Below are 15,031 nucleotides of genomic sequence, written 5' to 3' on the forward strand. Positions count from 1 at the left end.
GTTCTGCTCAGGGGCTTGTGTAAAAGTCTGTAGTTAGTCCTGACTTTCTGTGATTGCTCAGGAAGATACTGGCATATTCTGTGTAGCACTGTGTATGTTGGTTAATGATTCCTAGCATTTTAATACAGTATAATACATTTCTAAATTTGAGACCATAACATAAAAGGTTGGCTTCCTCTGGTGCCTTTATACTGCGTTTTATATTTAGTGCCACAGGTTCAGATTATATGGTAAAACTTTTAGATATCCTGCAAAAAATATGCCCTGTACAGCAAGGGAAGAGAGCTAAAATATACTGGCCAGTGACACAAGTTAAAAGCACATGAGAGAAGTCAAATCCAACTTGTTGTAAAGGGACAGGGTGAATTGCCTGTGCATTGATGGTAGGGAGGCAGACAATCAGAAACATCCTCTGCATAACAGGAAACAACTGTGTTTATTGGAAACATGGTACTTCATTTGAGGAACATCAAAACAATGTTAAAATGAGACAGACAGGCAGCAGTAGACCTAACTACATCTATGCTAACATGTACCCAATGACAATGCTGATATTTAACGTGTATTTTTCACCATGTTCACCATCTTATGAAAGCACTTTAGCATGCTGACATTTGCTTATTAGCATAAGACACTAAGTACAGCTGAGGCTGACGGGTATGTCATTAGTCAAGGACAGGTCATAAACCAAGGTTTTGCATACATTTAAATTTTGACCTGTGTCATAACATATTATCCAAAGGGCACCATGAATGACTGTACAGAATTTCATGCCAATCCATCCTGTAGATGTTGAGATATTTCAGTCAGGACTAAAATGGTGGACTAACTGAACGAGTCGAAGTCACCATGTCTTGAACCAAGGCCGCTAGCATGACTAAAAGCAAGAGAAGTAAGAGCAGCTGTAATTTAAATAAGGTTATCTGTATAACTTCCCAATTACAAGGTCATGTTTGGAAATATTTTTTCACTCAAATGTGCAGATCCTAGTGTTCTCTTCAGCACACAGAAACAATACTAGCTCTTCAAGGAAATGTGCTGTGCTGTCACAATCATTTTAAAATTTCAATGTGTTATACAACTCAAATTTGATTAACTAAATTCACCAAATCACTTTGATTGAAAACGAATGGCTTTATTGATGCCATTTCCAGAAAATACTTGGAATAATGACTGAATCAATAACAATACCATTAAACAGCTCTGGACTTTATTTTCAGAGAAAACCTAGTGCGTATTTTCTGGCCTGTGGGTTATACAGTTCACTCTACTGCAGCACAAATGTTTTTGTTATAATCCATCCCACTTGGAGACGTCCACACAAAGAGAAAGGACGCCAAAATGAGATGTTGATCAGCCCTCGTATTTTGCCAGTGCTTTTACTGTATTACTGTCAGTGGAAAATCAGGGCCTTCAAAACTGCTCTGGCTGAAGAGCAAAGAAAGGCAGAGGCTGCAACAGACGGAGAACCTTAAGTTTAACTAAATCTTCGCTCGAAATGGACGCAGAGGACAAAGATTTATTGTTGATCTGATGATAGTGAGGGTGCACGGGGTCTTATGTGGTCTTGTTTGACATTTGTAAGTTGTGTAATAGAGAACAGTCTGAGGGTTCTGGTTCAGGCAAATCGGTCATGCTGCATAGCTCCCTGAATCCAATTAAGAGTCGGAGGGGCCCAAATGACTGTTTTTTTTTATGTGTTTTCTGTGCTGGCTGGCCTGCTGTTGGGTGTGGTGTGGCCTGCAGCGAGGTGAAGTTAAGCGCACAAACACATTCCTCCTCAAGATCCCGCTCTGGTCTGAGCACTTCAAACAACTTCACCAACTTCTGTGCCACGGACGAACCTTTGTGACCGTACATTGCTTACCTACACGTGTGCACTCTCTGACCTGTTACCTCCTCTGCCCTCTGCCTCATGGACACTGTCGTTGCTCCTTTTAACTCACTTCCCCCTCTCTTGCACCCCTTTTACTGTTTTCTTTTTTTTCTTGGAAGGTTGTGCTCTTGCTGTTTTTTCTCTCCCTCTGTTTTCCTAATGAGAGCAATGTCTTGCTAACTTGTGCTATTTACCAACTCTTGCATCAAACATAATAGCGGCACCCCACTGACCTCATTACAGCAGATTTACATCTATGCTAGCTGGTTTTATACGGGATCAGACATGATCACATTACTTAAGCACTAAAGTAAAATATTTTTTGGAAGTGGAGTTTAATCACTTTCTTTTTTTTCTTCCTCTTTGCAGTAACTGGCCTTGCTGTGGGTGTTGTGTTCTCCGTCCTTCTCTTTAAACGTAAGTGCTCTGTCTAAGGTGACCTGGTCAATGGAAGGGGGAAGTGGTGTAAGCACTACTTAAAAACATCATTCATGGGTGACTGTTTTTCTCCCCAGGTCGCACATGGCCGGTCTCGTTTGGCTCAGGTTTGGGACTGGGCATGGGATACGCCAACTGCCAGCATGACTTCAGGTCACCATACCTGGTTCATGGCAGAATGGTTAAGGTGAGCTCAGATGGTAAAGTGTATTGATTGTTAGAGGTTTGTGACACACTAACACATCATGCTTTATGATTTTTCTGTGTGCTTATTTACAGGACCAGTAAAGAAGGACTAAAGATGATCAGGATTTCCCATGAAGTTCCCCTTTCATTTTTGTGTTGTTGTTTTGCTGCTCATTTCTGTCCTGGCACTAATGTCCAATGATGCCCTCACTGTGTTTATCACATGGCAGTCATTGTGTATTTAATAAAGCGATTGTGGAAAACTCTCTCTGTTTCTCTCTCTCTTTTTTCTGCATGCATGTTTGAGGAGAATGAAATGTGGTTTGGGGGTGGGAGGTAATTTTTTGTGTTAATGAGCTGGGAGACTCGAACTCCTGCTGTTTTGGAATGAGGGCCAGGTTCAGCATCTGCAGCCCTGTTAGAGAGTGGGAGGATGAAAAGTTGCACAGATTGATGGAATAAAAAAAGTACAGTTGGTGGGAGACCAATGCTAGAGTTGAAAGAGACTTTAAAAGTTCGCATACCTTTGTGTGAGATGAACTTTGTCTTATAGTTTTCTTATTTATAGATGCAGGTTTCTAGATTCCTTTCTGAAGACAGGGAAGTAACCCAGTCTGATCTCCAGTCATGCTAGATAAAGCATTTGCACAGTATGCCATGATTTGTAGTCCTGTTTTAAGTTGCGTGAGTTGGGTAAGACCGTTTGCTGTGACCGTGACTGCTTTCTTCACAGAGAGTTGGAAAAGCATACGTCTACATATCAGGAAGAATCTCTTACGTCTTGTGTATTCGTTGGCCATGAGTCTATTGGGCGAGATTGTTTTGAGTGTGATTGATCACTTATGTGTGGTTGCATGGGCCTGCTAGGAGAGAAGAGGGATTGTTTGTGTGAGTGTGTGCAGGCGCACACGTTTATCCAGCCCCCTGGTGAAGCAGAATCCGTGGAATGCAGAGGAATGCCATTTCTGGACTGAAGCTCGGTCTTATTACTAACAGGTGAGTTCTGCACTTTGCACTCCGAACATAACACATGGTTTACACTTTCACATCAAAGACAACATTGATGCATGCACGCCTGCTCTAATGCACACACTCACATTTTCCCCTCTCCATCACCGTAACAGTTTTCTCAGCAATGTAAGCACATAATAAACAACGCCAGGAATTAAGCCATGTCACTCGTCTCCTGTCCATTTAAATATTTGTTTGCAAGTGAAGCGTGAGAAAGATAGGGGCGCTTATGGACACAAGCCAGGCTGAACACCTGTAAGCAGGTAAGATGACGTGCAGGAATGGTGTGCGGGAGGGTAAGGGGGACCATCAGTGACAGAGCTGAGGTGTAACAAGGCAGGCAAACTCATCAGACGATACCTGTCTGTGCCTGTCTGAAAAATTCTCCTTGATGAATCATAATTACCAGTCTAATAAAGCTACTTAATCACATTTGTTCATCTAATGGCTCAAAACTGTTCAGTCAGTGTTGGTTAATGTCTGGCATGAAATCTAAGACCAGACATGCCATGTGTGCTGCTGCACGACTCTGGCCTGGAGCTGCTGTAGCTGATGCTGCTGTATTCAGATCTTTTAAGTAAAAGCAGCAATACCACATTAAAAATAGCTACTCGATGACAAATAAAAGTCTGGCAGTGGGAATGTCTTTGAAAGCATTATTGGTTAAATGTCCTTATGGGTATCAAAAGTGAAATTACACAAAGCAGAAAAATACCCCCTGTGATTGTTATACTATGATATAATTAGATTATTATTACTTGTGTTTTCATGAGGAAGTATAATTTTACTGCTGTAGCTGATCGAGGGGGAGCTAATTTGACCACATAATATACTGTTGGGTAGTTTTAAGTAAAACATTGCACTGTATTTTTTAATCTGATCATATAATTTGTATGTAAAATCTTTTATGAAGTTCATACAACTGAATGAAATGAATGTACTGGAGTAAAAAGTAGGCTATGCTATTTTTTATGTACTTATAAACCCACGAAATGTAGTGGTAGAGTTTTAAAGTAACATAAAATGAAAAAGTACAAGTACCTTCACTCTGTATAAATACTTAAGTAAATGCAATTAATAATGCTTACTTTGCTTTGGACTGCTTTTGGACTTTTGCTTACAGTAATTGCAACTTTTACAGAACTTTTAAGGGAGTATAATTTAACACTGTGGTGTGCAGGGCTGAGTATTGTCAAAAAAATTACAATGCCAGTACCTTTAAAGTTATACCGATAAAAATAAGAGTACCTCATTCAATACTCTTAATGTTAATGTTACCAAACAGTTATTAAGGGATTTAAGTGTCCAGCCATTTTGGTGTTAGTGTGTTGGATGTTAGCTGCTGCTGTGTTAGCTCATGCTAACCGGGCAGATGTTAAACTGACTGTTCATCGGGAGGACAGCGGATCCAGATATGGATCAACAAAGTTTGTTAATGCGGCAGTGAGTCGAGATGGTCTGGGATCAGACCCCTGGTGCAAAAAGGATCGAGTGTAGGTATTGTTTGACTGGCGACATTTCACTACCATGTGGTGTTGGGTTATATCGGTTGATACCTTAAAGGTATCGAGTGCTGATACCCAGCCCTTGTGGTGTGCATGTTGGCTATTTTCCCTTGGGAATCTGAATACTTCTGTCTCCACTGAATACTACTGATGAAAGGCCCTCTAGGGGTTTCATTCGAGTAAAGAAAACGTGATGCAGTGCTGTCTAGGGTGGCTTTAAAATTGAGGAAATATGATGCAATGCCATATTGTCAGCCCTACATGCTCGGAAACTTAATGTGCACTGGTGCATACCTTAAAGGTATCAAGAACCATAGCCGGGCCCTAAGAGTTACACATAGTCCCTCTCTTTTGGCTTTCCATGACTACTCACATAAGTATAATTATGCACCCTATGCTGCATTTTGAATAATAGTTGAGGCACTGGAATCAACACAGTGGTTAAACTAAAACATTATGTATTATTCATTACTTTTTAATTTAGTAAAAACCTTTCGCTTGTGCTGAAAATGTGTCTAACTCTTTCAAGTAATTGTTTTGCCCCTGCGCCTCACACAGCCTGAGTCCTCCACTGCCAGTAGCTGACTGGGGCATCATAACTCAAATGTTACGTCCTATATTCCCATTTCAATAGGGTTTTAAAAGACTCATGGGTCAGCAAAGCCAGGGAACATAATGCCTTTCAGCAACTCGTGCTCATGAGTGTGTCAGTGGTTTCACTCCAAACATATTGAGCGGCCTTAATTAGATCAAGTTGTCATGAGCTTATGGTTAAATAACCTGCTGTTGATATCATTTCAACTTCCTAAAGGTATCAGAGGAATGGATCAGAGCATTGATCCACATCTGTTTCCCAGTTGTATTGCATGATCACACTGTTTCAATTGTAAAATCTAAAAACACATGTTAGCAAAGCACCGCCAGATGTATGTGCAAACTTAACACATGACTGTATATGCGTCCTGTTTGTGTAATTGTTATATTTGCATTTTTCTCCTGTAAATCTGATCTGCAGTCTCGCCTCGCTCCTACTTTGGGAAACATTTGAAACCTTCCCAACAGCCCCCCTTCCTCCTCCTCCTCCTCCTCCTCCTCTTCCCCGCTTTCTTTCGTCCAGAAACGGCACAGCAGGACCCCTGTCTGAGGGCTCAGCCGCGCCTCACCCCTGCTACAGAGTTTTACAACAAAAGACAACAAGTTGGAAAGTGTTTTTCAGTGGAGTTACGGGGGAATTTAACACTGCACGGGAAGAGAACAAAGGGGAGGGACGGTCTGAGCTGATGGACTGAGGGATGAGATAGCGCTCATAACTTACCCCGTCTCCCCATCCTTCCCCGTCGGACGGACGCTTCTCTTTCTTTCCGGATGATGTAACTGTTTTATGACAGACTGGGCTCAGATGTATCCTCGCCGCTGACGAAGTGCTCACTTTTTCCTTTAATTATCAGCGCACGGTGATATCCGACTGCAGCCCGCATCCTCAGGTTTTAGGAGCCCGGATCCAGGTTTCGGTGAGGGGGCTGAGCTCAGCGGGACGTTGCGCAGTGCTCAACTGGCTGTTCCCCGGGGTCGGTGAGCGGTGGTAAGTGTCTCAGGGTCTCGTTACTTAAAAAGTACTAAATTAGTCTACTCGTAACTACTTTAAAAAGTCAAGTTATACGTACGCTCGTTACTGTAACGTTAGCTAAGTGCACGTTACGGTACTTTTCTCCTAGCTAGGTTGCCTTTTAACCGTTAGGTAGCTGCGACACTTGTTTAAAATGACGGTTGGAGCTTCTCCTTACCTTCCAAGGTAACTCGGAGAAAGACACGGCACCTTACCAGCTAAAATAAACTGAAATAATAACTTTTCTTAAACTACATGACTAAATCAAAGCATGATAAATAAAAGTAAGCCAACAATGCCTTGACATCTTGCCCGTCCAGCCGTTAACTTGAAGTAACGGTCGCTACATACGTTACATTAGCTTAACGTTACTGGGCACTGATCCCTCACGGGGGATTGTGGGTAACACACTGTTCAAATTCAGATTTAAGCGTGCAAACTTGTAAAAAAAAAAGACGTTAAAATAACGAGTTTTTAGTCATAACTTTGTAACTGTATTTGGAAGAGTGATGTTAGCTAACTTTTCCGTTACTGTAACGTTAAGGTGTTATCACTTGAACGCCACTCCGCTCTGTCTGTGTGTGCTGCGTTTAAAGACAGCAGCTAGAACTCCTGAAGTCTGTCAAAAAAGATATAGCAGTATAAAACAAAAAATGTCGTGGAAAAATTAAGAGTATTTAGTCATAACATACTGTATTTGAAAGAGGAACGTTAACTGTCGTGACTGTAACGCGTTATCTCTTCAAGTCTGTCAGTCTGCCTGTGCTGCGTTTAAAGACAGTAGCCTGGCCTCTTGAAGCCTGTCAAAAATATACCAGTATAAAACAACAAGAAAAGGTCGTGGAAATATAACGACTTTTTAGCTGTAACACATGTCTCTATTACTGTATTTGAAAGAGGGACGTTAGCTAAATTTTTCGTTACTGTAACGTATTATCACTTAAACGCCACTCCGCTTAGTATGTGTGCTGCGTTTAATGACAGTAGTCTGAACTCATGAAGTCTGTCAAAAAAGATATAGCATTATAAAACAAAAAAATGTCGTTAAAAAATATTTAGTCATAACCTACATCTCTATTACTGTATTTGTAAGATAACTTCTGTTACTGTAATGCATTACCACTTTAAGTCTGTCAGTCTGCCTGTGCTGCGTTTAAAGACAGCAGCCTGAGCTCTTGAAGTCTGTCAAAAAAATATAGCATTTCATTAATAATCCAAGTCCTCCCCCTCACATCAGCACACCCAGCCACCCCTTGTCTTTTATATCTATACACAATAGATAAGGAGGGGTACTGATTCCTGTGGACAGTGTTTCTTGTGTCAGAGACATATGGAAGTGCTGAAAACTGCCTAAAGTAGTCAACGTGGGTGACCACAGACACTTTTTTTATTAGCAGCAGGAGAAAACGATTTTGTAGGTTGTAAATGACGTGAGGGGTTGAGGTATTTTTAAAGAAGAGAGTGAAACAGAGCAGAGGACAGACTGAGTCAGGTGGTATGGAGCAGACATTTGCCTCCCTCCCCCATGGGATTGTGACTTTTTGAGCAATATGAACGCAGTAAAATGTTGTTCTCTGTGCAGCTGGTGATTCAGATCATTGGGAAGTTGTCTCTTTGAATCATTCAAATGAGGCAACCATGGGAAAAATACAAAGCACATGGACCCCTGGGTTTCAACCTGCTAATCACCACGAAGTTGTCAGTCCACATCTGCAGGGATATGCAAAGTCCACATTTCGTATTCACTGTAAAGCCAGAAAACAAAAAGACATTTTGTGACTACTCTTTTCAGTGTGTTTTCCTGTGTAACAAGGTTAGCAGAGCGGTAACATGCTGTGGTTTTCCGCCCCTTTAGGTGCAGTCATGTGGCAGAGGATTCTGATTTGTTGGGCACTGTTTGCACTGTATTCAGCAGCACCGCCTGCACACATCAACCGCCTGGCGCTGTTCCCTGACAAGAGCGCCTGGTGCGAAGCCAAGAACATCACACAGATAGTCGGGCACACGGGATGTCAGCCTCGCTCTATTCAAAACAGGTCAGGATGAAGGCCCTCTCTGTCTCTCTCTGTCTGACGATCTCTCTGCAGCTGAAAAAAGTGAATAACGCAGAAATGTCTAGATGTCAATGAGTTGCATCCTCACAGTTGTGCCTCATTCAGTCTGTTTGGCAATGAGGAAGTGCTGCACTTCAACTTGAAGTGACACATTGTAGTGACATTGCAGGTTATAGTCAGTTTACAACAAACACATATTTTAAGTTATTACCAGCCATGATTTTAAACACACAGCACTATTTCAGATTTCTGTTATTTTCTATGTCATAGGAAGTTAAATACTTCTTGCAGACAGCTTGCAGAGGCTTGAAACTTGTGTGAGAAAGCTACTCCATCCATTACACTTGAAGTATGAAGAAATAACAAATTACTTACACTACACTACACCAAACAAGTTCCAGCTCTGCATGGTGAATTCTATACATACCTGAATTGAATGTAAATCAGTGGCTGCCTGCATGGCTGTAAAAAATTCTTGAGAAGACAGCAGACGTTATTATTAAAGGCCAACTGGCGATGTTAATGTTTGTTATTGTCAACACATTCCATGAAAAGACTGAAACCAACAACGAGTTAGTCTGTCTCTCAACACTTTCTGACTTTACTAACCTATTCGTGGCATTCAGCCAAAAGCCCATCATAAATCTTTAGAAAGGGGTCATGAATGTAAACTTTCATTTTAAAGAAAGACTAAATAAAAACAACAAAACACACTCAAACAGCTGGACATGTTTTACTTGGACACTTGTACGTTTTAGCAAACAATACTTAAACAGAAGTAAACAGTGCTTCTATTTTGGGACTATTTTGAGCCACTGTTTTGTTGCTCTGGTGAATATTTACATGTTAATGACGGATGAGTGCAACAATGTGGCTCAGTAATGTCATGTGCTCTGGATGGTTTTGGACAACAGTTGAGCAATTGAAGGGTTTGGCGACAAACAAAATACTTGTTTGTTTTGTTCTTTACATGGAATTTGTTGACAAAAAATAGAAAAGCACCAGATTTTATAGCTGCACCCAGCAGCTCTGTAGCTTGGTCGGTTGGTCAGTCGGCCCATAAAAATTTCCCCACACTTTGGCCGCCACAGTTTTTGCCCTAGGTGGCTGAAATTTGGCATGGAGTCCAGCGTGTGTGAGGTTGTGTGTGATTGAATTAGAGATGTCTCAGAAAATATCACAGTACTATATACAATGTTACACAAATATTATTAATATTATTATTATCAAGTGACAGTGACCCTTAAAGGAATCAAGACAGAAGAGTTTTTTTTAATTGAAGTAAGTGTTAAAAAATCTGACAGGCAGTTGAGGAGGAAATGCAGACATGCAGGTGAGATTCACAGTTTGGTTGGATTTTTTTTTTAGTACAGTAGATAAGCAGGATGTACACGGTATGATAACCGTCAATTTTCATTCCATGGTGTACAGTTTCATGGTACACTGCTGCACCCCTAGTGTGAATGCATGAACACATGGATGCACATATGTGGCTGCAGCTATTGCGAATTCATGCTTGTTTTTAACTTGTCTACTTGATCTGTGGTCAAAACTTACAAATGTAACACTGTGGGCCTTGAAACAATTCATATGCTGCCTTCAAGTCATTGAACTTAAAACAGTTCATTAGTTATTTTAGTAATGCCCACTCAGGAAATACTGATATGTGTTCTTCTCTTAGTTGTCGTCCCCACGGCGACATACAGTATGTACAAGTTTTGCACATTACTTCCTATGTTCAACACAATAGTATTTGGGGAAGGACACATTCTCATCATCTTTGTCATGATTTGTATTTATAATGAGAAGTTGACTTGTGATTTACCTAACATATATGACTAAAAATTCTCCATTTTGTGACTTTGTGTCTGACCCAAGGCTACCAGACATCCGCTAACAGCTCTTGCTTACACAGGTATGAACACTCTTGTCGTGCAGTTGAATCACACATTAACACACTGTGTCCTCCTCATAGAGCTTGTCTGGGCCAGTGTTTCAGCTACAGCGTCCCCAACACATTCCCACAGTCGACCGAGTCTCTGGTGCACTGTGACTCCTGCATGCCTGCCCAGACACAGTGGGAAGTGGTAAGATTTATTGCACATTAGCTCATGTAGCAGGCACACACCAACACCGACTTGTCAGACTCACACACAAAACCACAAGTTTCCGACATGAAAGCAACGCTGCCCACTGGCAAACACGGAGCAGGAGAAAAAACATAAATTGAGGATTTTGAAAAGATTTGTCTCACAATTTTTGCGGTTCCCTGTGAACCCTGAGCCTGTATTTTATATTCCGCTGAAGTTCATTGTCCCTGTTCGCCAGAAGGAATCCAGTCTTGCGACAACAAAGGCTTTGTAGTGAGGTGTATGTAGTTTGGACAGCTGCCAGGTAGGCTAGGCGGGTGCGACCACAGGTGAGGTCGCCTCATGTTTCAGTGGAAAATATTGTATCTATTGGAGTGGACTGCTGTTACCTGATAGATTAATTAATTTTTGAACTATTTTTGTTGCTTGAGGAGGGCCAGGGAAAGTGCATTTGCAGTCTCACCTTACTTCTAATTATGTGGAAATGAATGTTTATATCTGTGGTTGTGATTGTTGTTGCAGTTCAGTTTAATACAAAACAAAGTCAGCTCTCATGAAAGAGGACACCGCTCCATGCTGGTTTGGCACTTGGTGGTAGATCTTGATAAAACTGCTGAATGATCATTTTCAATGGATAATGGAAACAGTGAGAGGAAGTTGTGTGAGGTCTGGAGAGCAGGAACAGCTTGTGCAACACTGAGGCTTACAGGGGGCTTGTATCTTCTCTGTTTATTTTATATTTATTCCTCTGACAATACAAGAATGGTGCAATAATTGTATTATTGTGAAGATATAACAGTCTTTAACAAAGCAAAAAACACAACACTAAGGAGTCAGAGTTTTACCAAACACACACACATCCATCCATCCATCCATCCATCCATCCATCCATCCATCCATCCATCCATCCATCCATCCACATACACAGTAGCAGTATGTCCATTTTGTAAAAATCAGATTTCTTCAGAAAGGAAGGTAGTTAAAAATAAAACAAAATCAAATATTTCAATGAATACAATACATAAAATAAGTTATAAATCACCAAATACAAATAAATAAAAATAAAAAAATTTGTTCAGAATTTTTTAAATTTAATTTCTGAAGTAGTTAATATAGTTCTTTCACCTTTTAGTGTTTTTAAATGGTTTTATTTACTTTGTTTTGTAGGGCAGGAAAGAAAGTGTTGTCATAGTGGCCTTAAAAAGTCCTAAATAGTCCTGTCTTACTGTAAATACATTCACTAATAAATTGCATGGGTCTTAAGTGTTTTTTAGTAATGTTACCACAAGAATTTATGGTGTTGCTGCGACAGGAAACATCACTTTAAGAGGAGGGAAACAATATTCGAATGCAGAAAAGACTTTGGTATAACACCTGTGTGCATGATTTGCCCCTATTTTAGCCCCCTCTGTGCATTTCGATCATGCAGTGAGACTGCATTGTTAAACTAAGACCTTGCCAGCCAGCTTGCTCATTAGTGTGTTTTTTTTTTACGGAAAGCATAGAGAGTATCATCACTGTCATTTTACCTCATTGTTCGTTTGGAACTGACATAAGTTTATTTACAAAGAGCATATTTTCATTTTTGGTGTGTATTTCCAAGACAAGTTTGGTCTTAACTTCAATTTTAAGTGGTTTAAAGGTCTTAACCATTTGAAACCTTGAAGTGACATCACTTCTCTTGGGCTGCTTTCAGACACCTTTCGCAAGTATTCAAACCTTTGAACGCTGAGCAAATTGGTGTAATTTCTTTCAAAAACATAGGAAAAAAGGCAGTGATCAACTTGGTAAGAAATGTCCCGCAAATTGCAAAAAAAAATCATAGATTTAGAAAATTATTTGCAAAAAAAAAATTAGGGGTAAAAGAAAAAGGTAAACGATTTTTCTAACTATTATTATCATTACATTTTAAAATTATGTCACAGAATTATTATAATTTTCAAGCACTCTTTCCAGGTCATTTCCTTGTTTGTTTGTTTTTAACTTTCTTTCTTTTTTAATACTTTTCTTGTTTTAAATTTTTTCTTTTTGCTAATTTCTTGCCTTATTTTTTAGGTAATTTCTTCTTTTGTTGCTCACTGCTCTCTTCCTGTGTTTTTGAAAGAAGTCAAGGCAATTTGCTCAGGGTTCAAAGGGTTAGAGTACAGTAGGGTTCATTGTAGATGCTGCTTATTGTTAGCATTGTTAGCCCTAACTTCAACTTCAGGTTATCATGAAGCCAGTTCATGCAAATATAATACAATGATGACAATGACTAGCAATAATAGTCAATGACACAAAAACAATATTAAATATATATATGAAAACTAATTTAAAAAAAAGCTTGAAAGCCAAACAATTGAAACGCTGTTACTACTCAATATATAACAAAGTGGAAGATTTAAGTTGTAAAGTTAAGCGCAGCAGCAGAAATCTGATAGCCATTTACTTTGTACGTCCAGATTTGAAACCAAACCACTCAACTATCTGTCTCTTTGTATGTACATATGTATTTGTATGTATTTAATTGTATGTGTATGTAAACAGGTGACTCTGGAGTGCCCGGGCAGTGAAGAGTCTCCTCGTGTGGATAAGCTGGTGGAGAGGATCTTCCACTGTAGCTGCCAGTCCTGCAGTAAGGAGGGTGGCCAGGAGGGGGCAGTGATGCAGCTGTATCCAGCAGACAACGTCTTGGACACTCCATCTTTATCTGACACGCTCAGCAGCCCTCAGTCTCACCCTCTGCCCCCCTCAGACACACACTCCAATAAGCATGCTCACCCGCACACAGACCATCACACACTACCACACACATCTGACGGAGGGTAGGTGTCACTTTGCTCATCTCCTCCGCCCTCTCCACTCTCCTTCACACTGCATAATCTGTAGTATTGGAAAGGCACTTTGAGAATATGGCTTCACTTCATTGCACACACACACTCTCACAAATTCATGCTATCAGATTTCACTCTATTGTATATAAACTCATACACACACCAGCTTATGCACTCTTTGTTTGCTGATTAAACATGCACGTGTCCATCCAGACATGACTATAGTCACTTAATAAGCTGTAGTCTCGTTGCTTTTAATCTGCTTTCATGCAATAAATTCTATTGTTGTGATAACTGCTCTTTTGTCTTTTGTTTTATTCATACGAGTGTCAGTTAGCGTTCCTGTTTTTTGTCAGAGTGTTTCTGTGTTGGACCAAAGAAACACCCACAGCTTCCTCTCTCTGCCTCTAAGACTAAAGTTGTGTTCTTTATGATCGTGTGGCTGCTGTGTGAGTTTGGGCCACGGCACATGATGTTGTTTTCTTTGATCAACAAACCCCAGTCATGGACAAACATTTAATAGATGCTGGTGCTGCTTAGTGGAGCACAGAAGAGGTGCATGATGGGAACAGAGCCTGCTGTTTGCTGCTTCACTGGCCTGAATCTGATCTCACAGTGCCAGGAAGTTTAATAAGATGCTGTGATGGAAAAGCCACAGAGAAAGTTTTACACATCACTTGTTTATCCATGTCATTCTTGATTTGTCTCCTTTAAAGGATGACATTTTTTCAAGTCTGTCTCAAAACAATGCTCACATACCCATGTGTACAATGAAGGTGCTATTGGTTGCTGTGATTATTCCTTCTGTTCACACTGAAATGATCCCTTCTTACTGCGACTGTAATGTAAGAGAGGGGGGGAAATCCGCAGTCTTTGTGCTGTGCAGAAATACCTTTTAAAGTCAGCTAAAGCCAGTATCAAGTCACAGTCTTTGTGTTTGCATAGACACTGTTTACTTGCTGAGCTGCAGCAGAGACATGGGAACACAAAGAGGGAGTTTCTTACTCAAGACTTTGGAAGATATCCACTTAATCTGGCAAACTCAAACTGCTAGTTTTCTGTTTATCATGTGAGGAAGGGATCTGTCTACAGTCAGTAAGGAGAGAAATCGTCACAGCAACAAATTTGTCTTTCAATGTACGTATTGGCATGTGAGCAATGTTTTAGGATAGACTTGAAAATTGTGAACACATCCTTATGTATGTTGAGTCAGAATGAAAAAAGTACGCTACAGTGTGGCTTATATATAGCTTTTACAACAAGGACATATAAAAACATGATTTTTTTTTAAGTTTTGCCGTAAAGTAAACACAATAATAAAGCGCCCACAATGGAACAGTTACCTTGGTAACAGTTTATTTTACAGGTCTGTAATGTCTGATTCATTCCTCCTAAAAACATCCATAAAGTCTTCTGGAAAAATGTGTCTAATTTGGTACAAATTTTAAGAAA

At 40.2% G+C, this 15,031-nt stretch overlaps 3 protein-coding genes across 5 annotated transcripts in view; all 3 read left to right on the forward strand.

Annotated features, from left to right (window-relative positions):
* The window catches only part of LOC126385677 (MICOS complex subunit Mic10-like), a 51,956-nt gene extending 49,190 nt beyond the window's left edge, over positions 1 to 2,766 (forward strand). For all 3 annotated transcript variants that reach the window (XM_050037540.1, XM_050037539.1, XM_050037538.1), the window contains exons 3-5: positions 2,246 to 2,293; positions 2,392 to 2,501; positions 2,594 to 2,766. In XM_050037540.1, coding sequence (XP_049893497.1) covers positions 2,246 to 2,293; positions 2,392 to 2,501; positions 2,594 to 2,602 — 167 coding nt within the window. In that variant the 3' untranslated portion in view covers positions 2,603 to 2,766. The remainder of the gene's footprint in view (positions 1 to 2,245; positions 2,294 to 2,391; positions 2,502 to 2,593) is intronic.
* Positions 1 to 15,031, forward strand: part of sdhb (succinate dehydrogenase complex, subunit B, iron sulfur (Ip)) — a 197,114-nt gene that overhangs the window by 49,190 nt on the left and 132,893 nt on the right. The window lies entirely within an intron of this gene.
* nbl1 (NBL1, DAN family BMP antagonist) lies at positions 6,135 to 13,878 on the forward strand. Its single transcript, XM_050037531.1, has 4 exons — positions 6,135 to 6,598; positions 8,478 to 8,658; positions 10,652 to 10,763; positions 13,293 to 13,878. Exons 2-4 carry the CDS (start codon positions 8,486 to 8,488, stop codon positions 13,572 to 13,574), a joined length of 567 nt encoding a protein of 188 aa, XP_049893488.1. The 5' UTR covers positions 6,135 to 6,598; positions 8,478 to 8,485; the 3' UTR covers positions 13,575 to 13,878.

The sequence above is a fragment of the Epinephelus moara genome, chromosome 24, assembly GCF_006386435.1.
Source record: "Epinephelus moara isolate mb chromosome 24, YSFRI_EMoa_1.0, whole genome shotgun sequence".
NCBI classification, from domain to species: domain Eukaryota; kingdom Metazoa; phylum Chordata; class Actinopteri; order Perciformes; family Serranidae; genus Epinephelus; species Epinephelus moara.